The sequence below is a fragment of the Urocampus carinirostris genome, chromosome 19 (genome assembly GCF_059441175.1).
Source record: "Urocampus carinirostris isolate Australia breed hairy pipefish chromosome 19, RoL_Ucar_1.0, whole genome shotgun sequence".
In the NCBI taxonomy this organism is placed as follows: domain Eukaryota; kingdom Metazoa; phylum Chordata; class Actinopteri; order Syngnathiformes; family Syngnathidae; genus Urocampus; species Urocampus carinirostris.
This window is the reverse complement of record NC_142367.1, coordinates 7,875,967-7,891,697: the sequence shown is the minus strand read 5'-3', so window position 1 is coordinate 7,891,697 and position 15,731 is coordinate 7,875,967. Positions and strand designations below refer to the sequence as shown.

The following is a 15,731-nucleotide window of genomic DNA, read 5'->3' as shown; positions in this document are numbered from 1 at the left end:
AGCTTCTTCAAATTTTTACATGCTATCTAGCTAATATTTGTGTCACGACCAGAAGGGAAGTAGAACCCAGATGCGTAACGTTGATCAAGTTTATTGATATATAAAGGAAAGGCAGCGCCCCCGATCCGGGGCTCGCTGGACGCGGGAAGCAAGCCGCTCACAGAATCGGAACGTGCTCCGAATGCGGAAGTGGATCTTCTGGAGCGGTAGATCGTAGTGTAGTAGATGGAAAAACAGGTCGTTAGCCGGGACGGGAGATCAAAACGTGGTTTGGGTCAAAAATTGGGTGGTAGCAGGAGACAAACGGGGAAATCAGGTAAGAACAGGTGGAAACGGTTGAAAACGGGTGAAAAACGGGACCGACGGAAGTCAGAGTCAAAAATGCTTGCCTTGTGAAAACAGAGGTTTGCTGATGGACTAAACCTAGACGAGTGAAAGGACTGAGCTTAAGTAGGATGGGGAAACAATGAGGTAGCCAGCAGCAGCTGGCGCCCAATAAGCAGGCACAGGTTAGTGTCTTCCGTCATCATGAAATTTGACCTTTTTCGTTAGTTATCAAGCTAAACTTTGGCCTCATTTCTAGCTAGCTACCTAGCTTTTTTATCAATATATCTGGCTATCCCTAGCTCCCTTTTGTTTTGTTTTTATCAATTCACCTTTCTAGCTAACTATCAAGCTGACTTTTGAGCTATTTAGCAATTTAGCTAAGTTTCTGTTTTAAAAATGCATATCACACTGGGTGCACTTTGCAGTAATTCCCCAAAAAAAGTATCTCTCAGCTCGAAAACGTTTGGGGACCCACGCTGTACATACTACAGATGGTGGTTATATTTTGAATATGTGCCATGTCACAGATACAAAAGAAGTGCTGTGACCAGACAACTCAAGGTATTGTTAAAGTATTGTTAAAAGTAAGCAAAAAAAACCCTGACGGATTAAATTAAATAAAATTTTTAAGTGTCCCTCTGAAGTCAGCATTGCGTGCAGAGTGATCAATGCATTAATTAAGTTTTGTGAGTCTGATTTTCACCAGGGGTGCAGTCAAAAGCGATTCTGACCTGACTCTGAAATATTGCAATGACATTACAATGACATTTAAGTTTTCTTTAAAGCAATACATTTTCTTCTTGATCTTTTTTTGTTTTTCATCTACTTTTATTATTTATTTTAATGTACTCACCAACTTAAATTCGTCAAATAACTACAAGGTATTTCATTTGACTTGCCTTAATACCATTGTTTCTCAAATAGCAGAGCTGGCCACCCTGCGGGGGCGCGGGGCTCAGTCAAGGTTGGCGCAGGGGCGATTGACTTTTGGGATTTTTTTTTTTTTAATTTCCTAGAGTAGTGTGCAATTGCACCTCCACTACACTAGAGTGCAGTGGTGTTCTCTTTGGTATATAGTTCTGTTTAGATTTATCCTCCATGCAATTCAAAGACCCCAGAATCTCAGCATTTAGTATGAAGTGTAGACCACCGTGGAGTAGACCCTCAAGTGACCGCATGAAAAAAATATTCAGAAGAATGCAGAGACAGGCTGAGAAAGACGGGGTTAGGAAACAAAGAAAGGTGTCCCCCTGAAAGTCAAGATGAAAGAGTTTGATGAAGCAAACGTAGCATTTCACTGCGATCACAGAGAGAGACTGTTAAAGATCAGTGTGCTTTCTAAGTTTAAATGTTGGCAAAGGACAGCATGAAGCCAAAAAAAATGAAGCCGTCACTTTACTACCTACCCAATAATGCTAATAAGAAGCTATGAAAGGAGATGACGCGTTACCAACAAATATCAAGCAATCGCTGTTTTGTCCCCACACATATTATGTGATCGCTTGAGAAAAAGATGGAGGTGGGCAGGGGTCGGTTGGTGACAAAATAAAATTGAGAAGCTCTACCAATTAAATTTAGTTGACTGTACTTGCCGATCTATAGGTCTTTCTGGAGTATAAGTCGCACCAGCCAAAAAATGCATAGTGAAGAAGGAAAAACATGGATAGGTTGCATTTTTGGAGGAAATGTATTTGACAATCTACTAACGTTACAAGTATTTGCATATCTAACACACGCTCGAATATGTCTTACTGGGGTAACATATTAGGAGTTAAACAGATACTGGCAGAACTCTAACATAAAGAACATGCTTACCAAATTATCTGGTTCACTCCGAATCACTAAATCAAATTAAATATAACAAACAGTATTCTTCATCAATCTAGTGCCATCTCTCTTTGATTGCGGCTGCAAGGTCATCTTTGCAGTTTTGAGCCTTGCTGTTGACAATTTTTTTCAATTTCCATCACAGGTTTTCAATTGGGTAGAGATCTGGGCTATTTTCCGGCCATGACATTGGCTGAATGCATCTTTTTTCGTCCAATAAATGCTTTTACAGTTTTTGCTCTGTGGCATGATGCATTGTCATCTTGGAAAATGTGCCAATCAAATGGTGAATAAGAATTCAATTGTAAATCTTTATGTGTGATGAGTTTATTCTGTTAATATTGGACACCTGTAAATGAGGTACCGTAGGATGCCAGTACGTTATTTTGACTTTTGTCGCACAGCATTTTTTCGTTGATTGACATATACATGATTGGCACCATCGGCCAATCATGTTTCTTTTCTGTGATTTATACACCCTTTGGGGTGGATTTACTTTTGTAACCTAAGATATTTATTAAAAAGAAAGAACTCAGGAGAGTGACTTTAGAACAGGTTGGACTTTCTGATCTGAAAGCTTCTCTACAAATCCAGTTACCAACTTTCCTGTGCGGAGTTTACATGTTCTCCCCTAGGCACCTTTCCTCTAGGCCAGACATATCCAAAGTCCGGCCCGGGGCCCAAATGTGGCCCTTGGTCAATTTTCATCCAGCCCGCAGCCTCCGTCATAAAATCAATAACGCTTGGCCCGTGTGTAGAATTATGTACCAGTAATACATTGAGCAGCAGCGCTGTTACCTGCGTGTTCTAAGTCTGCCATTTAGCGGTTCAAATAGGAACAGCAAATTAGTATGTGAGGCCCCCAACTTTTCTAAAATGGCGGCAATTAACAAAATGAGAAAAGTTGTCTGCGAGGGCCGACAGTTCAAGGATGGGTGGAAATTACGTAACAACTGTCTCCGCCTCATTTGTAAAGAGACAGTGGCTGTTTTTAAAGACTTCAATGTGAAGCGACAATACCAAACAAAACATGCTGACGCATATGACAAGATCACAGGTAATGAATGCAGCGAGAAACTGAAACATCTTACTTGAGTCCAATTTTTACCTTCCCTACCTACCTCTTACTGTGCCTCACCAGAAACGAACCCCACCACAACACACTGCAAAGTATAAGTATATGTTTATGTCGGTGCATGCAAGGAACTGGTTGCAACAAAACACTCTACTAATCATCTCCGATTTAAATACAGGCTTTTTTTAACAAATTCCCTAATAAATTCGAAACATCTGGCCGACTCACCAAACCTCTTGCGGGTCCACCAGTGGGGCTCTTTGACGGTGGAGAACTTAACATCAGGGTGCAGCCGCAGGCAGTCGTAGAGATCTGTTGTGCCGCATTTGGGCTGTCCGATGATGTAGAAATAAGGCAAGCAGCGGATGCGGTACACCTTGCCATCGTGGCTCTGTAAATGCCTGGGGAAAGCGGTCCTCAAATTCTGGAAGACGGCACGGAAGCTGCGTGCATAGCTCGTGTACAAATTGTCTCGGTACGGGCCGAAGGTGGAGTTGCCGGTGTACTCCTCGTACCAGCAGGGGTTGCGGAAATCAGAGAGGAATTGGCGGGGGATGACTGAAAACATCTAAAAGGACACAATGAATATTGTTGGGAATATTACGTTAGGAAAGTAATTATAGCTACTCACTACATCTTCAAAAAATGACTGATTTAATAATTGAATTACTTATAGATCAGGGGTCAGCAACCTTTTTGGTGTGGGGTACCACTTTAAATTTCCCAGTAAATCAGTGTGCCACAACATTTTTTTAATATGAAACAGAGCTGTCATTTTACACCAGTCCAAATATACAATATGGATATACATATTAATCGTATAACTCAGTGTTTTTCAACCCCTATTGAACCAAGGTACACTTTTATTTATAAAAAAGTTCCAAGGCAGACCGTCCGTCGAAATGTTTGAAAATGAAGTTGTCAAACATTTCACTACCTCATAAGCAGATAATTAGTACATAAAAAGAGGAAAATAATACTTAAAATAAAAAGGAATGATTTGCTTTACTTTTATTTGTTACAGTGCAATCTTAAACCACTTTGTTAAACAAATTAAGTTATTAAATGTACTGTGCTACCTCAACAGAAGATAATTAGTACATAAAAAGTATATAAAAATCTACTGCCACCTACTGATACGGATGACTATTACAGTTCCTCGTCTGAAAATTGCAAAAATACTGAATAATGGCCTGATTTTTTGGAAAGATAAAATTGGGCAAATTCCAGCGGCATACGAGACAAGGTCTCACGGCACACTAGTGTGCCCCGGCACACTGGTTGAAAAACACTGGTATAACTGACCAATTTATCTTCTTGTTCATCAATCAACTAAAAGTGGAAAGGCCTGTAGCCATCATTGACTCCAACTTTTTGCCACAAGAATTAACCAGAATCAACCATTCTTCATTACCAATGAACTACAATCAAAAACAAGTGCTATGGACAGCTACCACACCATTCATCAATAATATCTTGTTGCAGAAAATATAAAAACTTGAAAAAACAGCAGCAAAGCAGAACACACGCATGCATACACACACACGCTTCTTTAAAATATTCGCCATCAGTAAATGGTTTTCTGTGCTTTGCTATGCAGTGAGCAATGTGATAGCTTGCTTCAGTGGAGGTGTTTTTAGCAGTGACAATGGTTGTCAGGGTCTGTGTTTGTTTGTCGTACCTGGACACAGCGTGTTTTTATGTCTGCGCCTTGTCAGACTCATCCTTGAATTCATGTTCATGTTTCGTCTCGTAATATGACGCTTAAAACTTGCCGTGCGAGGTACAACGCTCTTGAGGCATAATGCACAAAACAGCATGGTCATTTTTTGCACCAAGCCTCATTCGTCTGTCCACGCTGGCTGGAAAGAACGAGATGTTTTCGCTCGAGGAGCCGTCATGATTTGTTCATTTATCGCGCGTGTGTTTTGTTGGCTGGGTTAAAACACGGATCTCTACTCCTCTCCTCAGTGCCGCGCAGACACACGCTCACAAACAGAGCAGAGGAGAAGGGGCGCTAACGTAAAGCCTCTAAATAGCACGGTGCACAACTGAAAATGTCTAAATTTCAGGTAAAAATGCGCATTTTTAAAATAGAATCATTATTTTGCCGTGCGCTCGCATGCCACTGGTTAACCCAGTGCCAGCAGTGGCACGCGAGTCATAGGCTGCCGACCCCTGCTCTATAGTACAAGTAATGAGTTAACTTTGCCATAACTTTGGTGTGTTATTGGGTCATCATAATGCTGACTGTGCTCCAGTGTCTCCTTTCACAAACCTCTGAGCCAATTACAAAGCAGGTGCAATTAAACTGAGACTGTCATTGAACAGACAGGAAGTTGTGTGATAAAACCTTGTAATAATGATTGCACCTCACCAGCAACAGATTTATCCTGGACTTGAAGTGCAACAAAAGTAAACAGTAAACAAAATAATAAAATAATGGTCAGGATGTACTCAAACACACACAAAAACATACGTAAACAAGCACGAAAATGTTCATGAAAACGCACAAAAAACGTACTAAAAACACATTAGAACATAGGTAAATAGACAAAGCGTACGTAAATACACATAAAAACATAAATACACAATACGAATGTAAATACACACAAAAACGTATGTAAAAACACAAAACATACGTGAATGCACACAAAAGCGTACATCATACACAAAACAAACATAAAAACATCAAACATGCGTAAATACATACAAAAACGTAGAGAAATAAATATTTATCCTACACTTAAAATATGAAAATAAGTAATGTACATAAACACTTACCTGAACACATCAAATGTACGTAAATACACACAAAAACGTAGGTAAACACACAAACCATTTGTAAACACACAAAAACGTACATAAACACACCGAAAAGATGTAAATTCTCACAAAAATGTACGTGAACACATAAATCGTACGTAAACTCAGACCAGGTGGAAGCATTGATTGGCTTGGAGAAGGTTGGGTCCCACCAGGCTGTATTTGCCACAAGAAAATGTGCCCCCACAACCCTAGTGGTTACGGTTTCCACCAAATACACAATAAAGCCTACGGGCGTTTAGATTTATCCTACACTTGGAGTGCAACAAAAAAAACAGTAAACAAAATACGTAAAGACGCACAAAAACTTACGTAAACACGCACAAAGATAAACAAAAACACACAAAAATGTATATGAACACGGAAAACATACGTAATCACCCAACATACGTAAGTACACACGAAAACGTACAGCCGTATAGATGTATCCTACACTTGAAGTGCAACAAAAAGAAACAGTAAACAATAAAATCAAAACACAATCAGCATGTACATAAGCACACAAAAACATAGGTAACCGCGCATAAAAATGTGCGCTAAAACACACAAAAGTGTACGTAAACACCCACAAAACAAAACGACCTGCTGCCTTCCGGCAAGCGCTACAGGTCACACAAAGCAAAAACAAACAGACTCAGAGACAGTTTCTTCCCCACAGCCATTACCACCCTAAACAGACACCGCACAAAAAACTGAAAACTGTTGCAGAAAACTACCTCACACAAATGTAAAATGGTACTCACGTACATGCTGTCTGCACTATGTTTGTTCACTGCTCAAAACAGACACCGCACAAAAAAACTGAAAACTCATGCCAACACTACCTCATACGAATATAATGGTACTCATGTCTATGTTCTTGCACATGTCGACTGCACTACGTTTACTGCTCACCTTGCACAATGTCTGACCATTTCCTTTTTCTGCACTATGATGTCTATGTTTGCACCAATGCATATGCTGACTATTTTTTTGCACTATGATGACTTTGCACCAAACGATAACACTGTATGTAACATCCCACATGCCGACATTTCTTGTGTAAATACCATCTAAATTATAACTATAGCCTTATCCCCCTTTTCTTATAACCTTATCTTCTCTGTTCCTTTATCTTCTTGGCTCATACCTCACTGTGAATGTGTAAAACTGGAGTGTCATGCCCAATTTCGTTGTCACAATATGTTAACCCATTTTGTAACAATGACAATAAAGGTATATTCTATTCTATTCTATTCTATTCTATTTAGAAACAAACAAAAATACACGTGAACGCACCCAAAATAATTTAAGAATTACAGTGCATTTAATTGCTTCAATCAAATCAAAAAATGCAATGAAGAAATCGAAAAAATTTTTGGGCCATCTTTATTTTGAGGTTTTTCAAAAACAACATATTGTGAGGACCAGAACGGAAACAGGACCCACTTGCGTTACGTTTCTCACGTTTTATTAGAGGAAAGAGAAAGGGCTGCGCCCACGGTCCAGTGTTCACTGGACGCAGGAAGCAAGTCGCTCTTGTACTCGGATGGTGCTCCGAACGCGGAAGTGGAACTTCCGTAGCGAGTGATGGCGGTGTCGTTGACGGAAAAACAGGTCGGTAGCCGGGATTGCGAGAGCAAGGCATGGTCGGGGTCGGAAGCGAGTCGTAAGCCAGGACGGGAGAGAAGATGTAGTTGGGGACAAAAAGAGGTCGTAAGCCGGGACGGGAGAGCAGACGAGTTGAGGATTAAAAGTGGTCGAAGCCGGGGAAGAACGGAAGCAAAAAACAGGACAGGTCGGAGTCAGGGTCGTAAAATCTTGCCTAGAGTACACTGAGGTTCGCAGGCGGACTGACAAAAGGGGACAGACAGGACTGGGTTCAAATACTGACCGGGAGCCAATGAGAACCCGCGTAGTTGGCGCCAAAGGAGCGGGCACGGCTGAGTCACAGCAGCATACCTGTCAACCTGTCACGGTCGCCATGGCTACCAGTCTGCCGCGCCCCCGAACTCAGCTGCAGCAGATCAGCTGATTGCTGGTCTGCTATTTAAGGCTGGATTTTGGGTTTGGCGGGCGCTGGCTCATTACACAATCCCAGGTCTGTTATGCCTTGTCCTGTTTTAGGTTTAAACATTTTCCGTCTTTTATGCCTTGTCCTGTTGAGTTCATGCCGGAGGAACTCTGTATTGTTCTGTTTTGGTCCCGGAGTATTGGGCGACTTTTATTTTGTTAAATAAAACTTATGATCGTCAACGCATATGAGTTCTCCCTTCCTGCCTCCTGCCTCCGTTCTGGTCCGATCACTCCTTCCCCCCACCACGCCTCGTGACAGAATGAGCCAGCCACGACAAGAACTCAGCGAACGATCCCAGCGCGATTTGGGGAGACCTGGAGAACGCAGCTTGGCAAGCGCCCACTGAGTCCGACTTCGACTCCCTGCCCGTTCGAACCACGGCCCCGCCCGTCGTGGCCATTGCTGTGCCTCGAATGGGGTCCCGGGAGGAATTGACGCCTGCCGGGCCGACTCCGACTCCGCTGCCTGCCGGGCCGACTCCGACTCCGCTGCCTGCCGGGCCGACTCCGACTCCGCTGCCTGCCGGGCCGACTCCGCTGCCTGCCGGGCCGACTCCGCTGCCTGCCGGTCCGACTCCGCTGCCTGCCGGTCCGACTCCGCTGCCTGCCGGTCCGACTCCGCTGCCTGCCGGTCCGACTCCGCTGCCTGCCAGTCCGACTCCGCTGCTCCTGTTTTGCCGGTTCTGATTTTGACTCTCTCCTGTTTTGCCGGTTCTGATTTTGACTCTCTCCTGTTTTGCCGGTTCCGATTTTGACTCTCTTCTGTGTTTGCCGGTTCTGATTCCCTATCTGTCCTCTGTGTTTGCCGGTTCTGATTCCCTGTCTGTCCTCTGTGTTTGCCGGTTCTGATTCCCTGTCTGTCCTCTGTGTTTGCCGGTTCTGATTCCCTGTCTGTCCTCTGTGTTTGCCGGTTCTGATTCCCTGTCTGTCCTCTGTGTTTGCCGGTTCTGATTCCCTGTCTGTCCTCTGTGTTTGCCGGTTCTGATTCCCTGTCTGTCCTCTGTGTTTGCCGGTTCTGATTCCCTGTCTGTCCTCTGTGTTTGCCGGTTCTGATTCCCTGTCTGTCCTCTGTGTTTGTCGGTTCTGATTCCCTGTCTGTCTTCTGTGTTTGCCGGGTCTGATTCCCTGTCTGTCCTCTGTGTTTGCCGGTTCTGATTCCCTGTCTGTCCTCTGTGTTTGCCGGTTCTGATTCCCTGTCTGTCCTCGTGTTTGCCGGTTCTGATTCCCTGTCTGTCCTCGTGTTTGCCGGTCCAGTTTGCCTGCCGGCCCCCCCCAACCCTGCCGAGCGTCGAACCATTCCGGGGCGTGAGGTAGTATTTTTATTTTTTTTTCCTTTTTTGGGGACCTCAGGAGCTGTCCCTTAAAGGGGGGGCTCTGTCACGGTCGCCATGGCTACCAGTCTGCCGCGCCCCCGAACTCAGCTGCAGCAGATCAGCTGATTGCTGGTCTGCTATTTAAGGCTGGATTTTGGGTTTGGCGGGCGCTGGCTCATTACACAATCCCAGGTCTGTTATGCCTTGTCCTGTTTTAGGTTTAAACATTTTCCGTCTTTTATGCCTTGTCCTGTTGAGTTCATGCCGGAGGAACTCTGTATTGTTCTGTTTTGGTCCCGGAGTATTGGGCGACTTTTATTTTGTTAAATAAAACTTATGATCGTCAACGCATATGAGTTCTCCCTTCCTGCCTCCGTTCTGGTCCGATCACTCCTTCCCCCCACCACGCCTCGTGACAGAATGAGCCAGCCACGACAAGAACTCAGCGAACGATCCCAGCGCGATTTGGGGAGACCTGGAGAACGCAGCTTGGCAAGCGCCCACTGAGTCCGACTTCGACTCCCTGCCCGTTCGAACCACGGCCCCGCCCGTCGTGGCCATTGCTGTGCCTCGAATGGGGTCCCGGGAGGAATTGACGCCTGCCGGGCCGACTCCGACTCCGCTGCCTGCCGGGCCGACTCCGACTCCGCTGCCTGCCGGGCCGACTCCGACTCCGCTGCCTGCCGGGCCGACTCCGCTGCCTGCCGGGCCGACTCCGCTGCCTGCCGGTCCGACTCCGCTGCCTGCCGGTCCGACTCCGCTGCCTGCCGGTCCGACTCCGCTGCCTGCCAGTCCGACTCCGCTGCCTGCCAGTCCGACTCCGCTGCTCCTGTTTTGCCGGTTCTGATTTTGACTCTCTCCTGTTTTGCCGGTTCTGATTTTGACTCTCTCCTGTTTTGCCGGTTCCGATTTTGACTCTCTTCTGTGTTTGCCGGTTCTGATTCCCTATCTGTCCTCTGTGTTTGCCGGTTCTGATTCCCTGTCTGTCCTCTGTGTTTGCCGGTTCTGATTCCCTGTCTGTCCTCTGTGTTTGCCGGTTCTGATTCCCTGTCTGTCCTCTGTGTTTGCCGTTTCTGATTCCCTGTCTGTCCTCTGTGTTTGCCGGTTCTGATTCCCTGTCTGTCCTCTGTGTTTGCCGGTTCTGATTCCCTGTCTGTCCTCTGTGTTTGCCGGTTCTGATTCCCTGTCTGTCCTCTGTGTTTGCCGGTTCTGATTCCCTGTCTGTCCTCTGTGTTTGCCGGTTCTGATTCCCTGTCTGTCCTCTGTGTTTGTCGGTTCTGATTCCCTGTCTGTCCTCTGTGTTTGCCGGGTCTGATTCCCTGTCTGTCCTCTGTCTTTGCCGGTTCTGATTCCCTGTCTGTCCTCTGTGTTTGCCGGTTCTGATTCCCTGTCTGTCCTCGTGTTTGCCGGTTCTGATTCCCTGTCTGTCCTCGTGTTTGCCGGTCCAGTTTGCCTGCCGGCCCCCCCCAACCCTGCCGAGCGTCGAACCATTCCGGGGCGTGAGGTAGTATTTTTTTTTTTTTTTCCTTTTTTGGGGACCTCAGGAGCTGTCCCTTAAAGGGGGGGCTCTGTCACGGTCGCCATGGCTACCAGTCTGCCGCGCCCCCGAACTCAGCTGCAGCAGATCAGCTGATTGCTGGTCTGCTATTTAAGGCTGGATTTTGGGTTTGGCGGGCGCTGGCTCATTACACAATCCCAGGTCTGTTATGCCTTGTCCTGTTTTAGGTTTAAACATTTTCCGTCTTTTATGCCTTGTCCTGTTGAGTTCATGCCGGAGGAACTCTGTATTGTTCTGTTTTGGTCCCGGAGTATTGGGCGACTTTTATTTTGTTAAATAAAACTTATGATCGTCAACGCATATGAGTTCTCCCTTCCTGCCTCCTGCCTCCGTTCTGGTCCGATCACTCCTTCCCCCCACCACGCCTCGTGACACAACCTATACGGTTTTGCCGAACAAAGTACGTTTTTTATGCATTTTAAGACGAGTACGACGTACAAGGAAATCTGTACGGAAAATCGCAAATTTGTCAATCGCATGCGTCTGCCGCCTGGGGATTTCCCATCATCCATTATTCCGAAAAAAAAATATATATATATATATACTGGACTGTCTCAGAAAATTAGAATATTGTGATAAAGTTCTTTATTTTCTGTAATGCAATTAAAAAAACAAAAATGTCATACATTCTGGATTCATTACACATCAACTGAACTATTTCAAGCCTTTTATTATTTGAATATTGCTGAATTTGGCTTACAGCTTAAGAAAACTCAAAAATCCTATCTCAAAATATTAGAATATCATGAAAAAGTATACAAGTAGTCTATTCAACTAATCACCTGAATCATCTAATTAACTCGAAACACCTTGCGAGGGTTTCCTGAGCCTTAAAAACACTCAGCTTGGTTCAGTAAACTAAATCACAAGTATGGGGAAGACTGCTGATCTGTCTGCTGTCCAGAGGACCATCATTGATACCCTCCATCAGGAGGGTAAGACACAAAAAGAAATTTCTCAAAGAGCAGGCTGTTCGCAGAGTGCAGTTTCAAAGCATATCCACAAAAAGTCTGTTGGAAGGGAAAAATGTGGCCGGAAACGCTGCACAACCAAGAGAGATGACCGCAGCCTTAACAAAATTGTGAAGAAGAGCCGCTTCCAGAATTTGGGGGAGCTTCAAAGACAGTGGGCTGAAGCTGGAGTCCAGGTATCAAAAGCCACAGTTCACAGACGTGTCCGGGAAATGGGCTACAATAGCCGTATTCCCATGGTCAAGCCACTTCTGAACTCAAGACAACAGAAGAAGCGTCTGACTTGGGCTATGGAGAAGAAGCACTGGACAGTTGCAGAGTGGTCCAAAGTCCTCTTTTCAAACGAAAGCAAGTTTTGCATTTCATTTGGAAGTCAAGGCGCCAGAGTCTGGAGAAAGGCTGGAGAGGAGCAAAATCCAAGTTGCTTGAAATCCAGTGTGAAGTTCCCACAGTCAGCAATGGTTTGGGGAGCCATGTCAGCTGCTGGTGTTGGTCCACTGTGTTTCATCAAGTCCAGAGTAAATGCAACTGTGTACCAAGAGATTTTAGAGCACTACATGCTTCCATCTGCTGAAAAGCTCTATGGAGATGAGGATTTCATTTTCCAGCATGATCTGGCACCTGCCCACAGTGCCAAAACCACCAGTAACTGGTGCACTGACCATGGCATCACTGTCCTTGATTGGCCTGCTAATTCCCCTGACCTGAACCCCATTGAGAATTTGTGGGGTATAGTTAAGAAGAAGATGAAAGACACCAGACCTACAAATGCAAATGAGCTGAAGGCCGCTATCGAAGCATCCTGGGCATCAATAACACCTCAGCAATGCCACAGGCTGATTGCCTCCATGCCACGCCGGATTGACGCAGTAATCCGTGCAAAAGGATTCCCAACCAAGTACTGAGTGCATCAATGGACATTTTCAAATGTTTGATTTAGTTTTGCTGTTATACAATTATTTTTTTACTTGGTCTGAGGAAGTATTCTAATATTTTGAGATAGGATTTTTGAGTTTTTTTCAGCTGTAAGCCAAAATCAGCAATATTCAAATAATAAAAGGCTTGAAATAGTTCAGTTGATGTGTAATAAATCCAGAATGTATGACATTTTTGTTTTTTTAATTGCATTACAGAAAATAAAGAACTTTATCACAATATTCAAATTTTCTGAGACAGTCCAGTATATATGGTGTACGATTATTTTGTATTTTGTACGGGAAAATACGACATGGAGCCGTGGAAGTTGACAGGTATGCATCAGTAATCATGACACATAGATGGAAGGTGCATAACGTACACATTATATGGGCTAAAAACAGAGTCAGTAAAATGCAGCATTTATCATTCCAAATAAACTGGCAACCTTTTAAAAAGATAAAGTATATAAAAACACATTTATACAGTTTGACCTCTGAGCAAATGCAAAACAAGACATTGCAAGAGCAAAATGCAGCAGCATCCCCTGAATATCAAGCATTTGCTGAACGATGATGACGTCAGTCATTTTTTCCGTGCATCCCATTTTCTGTCTTATTTTATTTTTGTTCTTAAACTCTGCTTAAACTATGCACATAAGTGTTCTTCTGCACATAAGTGATTAATAACTCCTTCATGTTGTCACCACTTTTGAACGGTTTCCATGCTTTATTATTTCCCCGGTTGCAACAAAACTTCAGGGGTTAGTGGAGTTTAAAGATGTAATCCACTTCTGAAATTGATTTTGTTCTCCTCTAACTTTTCCAGAAGTGGTGCAATCGCACTTTCCCTCACTTCCCACTGATACTCAGCTGCAACCGCCATTGCTGGAAACTTCTCTCTTCAGACCAAACATTCAGGAAATCCTTTTGCAATGGCAATCAATGCAAAATAATATGTCCAAAAAGGTTGAAACCTCTGTTCTCAGCAGTTTTTTGTTTTTTTTGGGGGGGGAGAATATTGCCCAACTATGGACATGCTCTGCCCACCCAAAGAGAAACGGATGTAGTGGTAAGGGGAGTCTGAAAATGTAAAGGACATACCAAACAAAACGAAAAAAATAAAAAGGAAAAAGGAGACAATAAACAAACAAAAAAATAAAGCGATAAAAAAACAAGTCAAAAAGTAGAAATAAAGATAAAGGACAACAGAAGAAGATAGAAAAAGCTAGGAAAAAAGAAACAAAGAAAAAATCAAAACATATAAGGAAAAAGATAAGAAATAAGAAGAAAATAATAAAGAAAGTAAAGAGTAAAATATAGGGGAAAAAAAGAAACAAAACCATTAAGAGAATAAAAAAGATAAAAAGAATAAAACAAGGGAGACAGGAAAAATAAAGAAAAAGAATCAAATCAAATTAAGTAATTAAAAAGGCTAGAGAAAAGATTTAAAAGGCAATGAAAAAAGAAAAAGGAAAATTGGGAACAATATAACAAAAAAGAGGGGAAAATAAGTAAAAAGCTTGGTGGGAAAGAAATCTAAAAAGAAAAAAAGAAAAGGAAAAAAATACATTTTGTCAGGACCAGAACAGAGACTTGCGTTCTGTTTCCCTCAGTTTTATTGGAACAAAGGAAAAGGTTGCACCCACGATCCGGTGCTCGCTGGACGCGGTAAGCAGGTCGCTCTGAACGCGGAAGTGGGACTTCCGTGGTGAGCGATGACGGTGTCGGGAACGGAAAAAGCGGGTCAGTAGCCAGGACAGGAGAGCAAAAAATGTGGTCGGGATCGGAAACAAGTCGAAAGCCAGGATAGGAGAGTAGACGCGGTCAGGATCAACGGGTTGAAGCCGGGAAACAGACGGGAGCAAAAACAGGTGGGAGTCAGGGTCAAAAATGCTTGCCTAGAGTACACAGAGGTTTGCAGACGTACTGGCAACAGGTGACAGAAAGGAGTGGGTTTGAATAGGGACAGAGAGAGGCAGGAGAAGAGTGTCATTTTCTTCAGTATCTTACTAACCAAAATAAATTTGTAGGTTTTATAAAAATCTATTGTTCTATTAAATTCTAATAGCGTTTATTTTTCCACTGTGCCGTCAACGTTTAATTTCTTTAAACTTTCACACAAAGCAACCTCCCCGCGACCCCAATAAGGATAAGCGGTACAGCTAATGAGATGAGAGATGAGAGACAAAGCAACCTGCAATACAAGAATACACTATACATTTAAAAAAAAAAAAAATCTAATTCCCTGAATAACACTGGAAACAGTGCACTTCTTTTCGTTGCACTAGTGAGAAAATACGCATTTTTTTCAGTGAAAATATCCCGCGGGACACCACCAGTCGGTGTCGTTGCTCACCGGTAGATCTAAATGAAAGACAGCTTATGCTAGACTGCACAGGCACACACAATGGTACGACAATTAATTGCACTTGCTGCTTTAGATATGGTTTAACTTGATTTTTGTCACAACATATGAACAATATTGTCCAAATTGTCATGATAACTGATGTGAATCACCTGTGCCCGTTCATTTGGCGCCAACCGCCGCGGGTTCTGATTGGCTCCCTGTCACTATTTGAACTTAGTCCTGTCAATCCCCTGTTGTCAGTCTATCTGCGAACCTCAGTGAATACTAGGCAAGTCTTTTTCGACCCTGACTCCCACCTGTCCCGTTTCTTCTCCCGTCCGTCTCCAGCTACGACCCGTTTTGCTCCTGACCACGTCTGTTCTCCCGTCCCGGCTTACGACCTCTTTTTGTTCCCCGACCACGTCTACTCTCCCGTTCTGGCTTAAGACTCGCTTCCGACCCCCGACGACGCCTTGCTCTCCCAATCCCAGCTACCGACCCGTTTTTTCCATCCC

At 43.9% G+C, this 15,731-nt stretch overlaps 1 protein-coding gene across 1 annotated transcript in view; it reads right to left on the bottom strand.

The window, feature by feature from the left end:
* LOC148347053 (carbohydrate sulfotransferase 15-like) overlaps window positions 1-15,731 on the bottom strand; it is a 65,805-nt gene that overhangs the window by 30,603 nt on the left and 19,471 nt on the right. Inside the window, exon 3 of the mRNA XM_088324157.1 lies at window positions 3,458-3,797. Coding sequence (XP_088180283.1) covers window positions 3,458-3,797 — 340 coding nt within the window. The remainder of the gene's footprint in view (window positions 1-3,457; window positions 3,798-15,731) is intronic.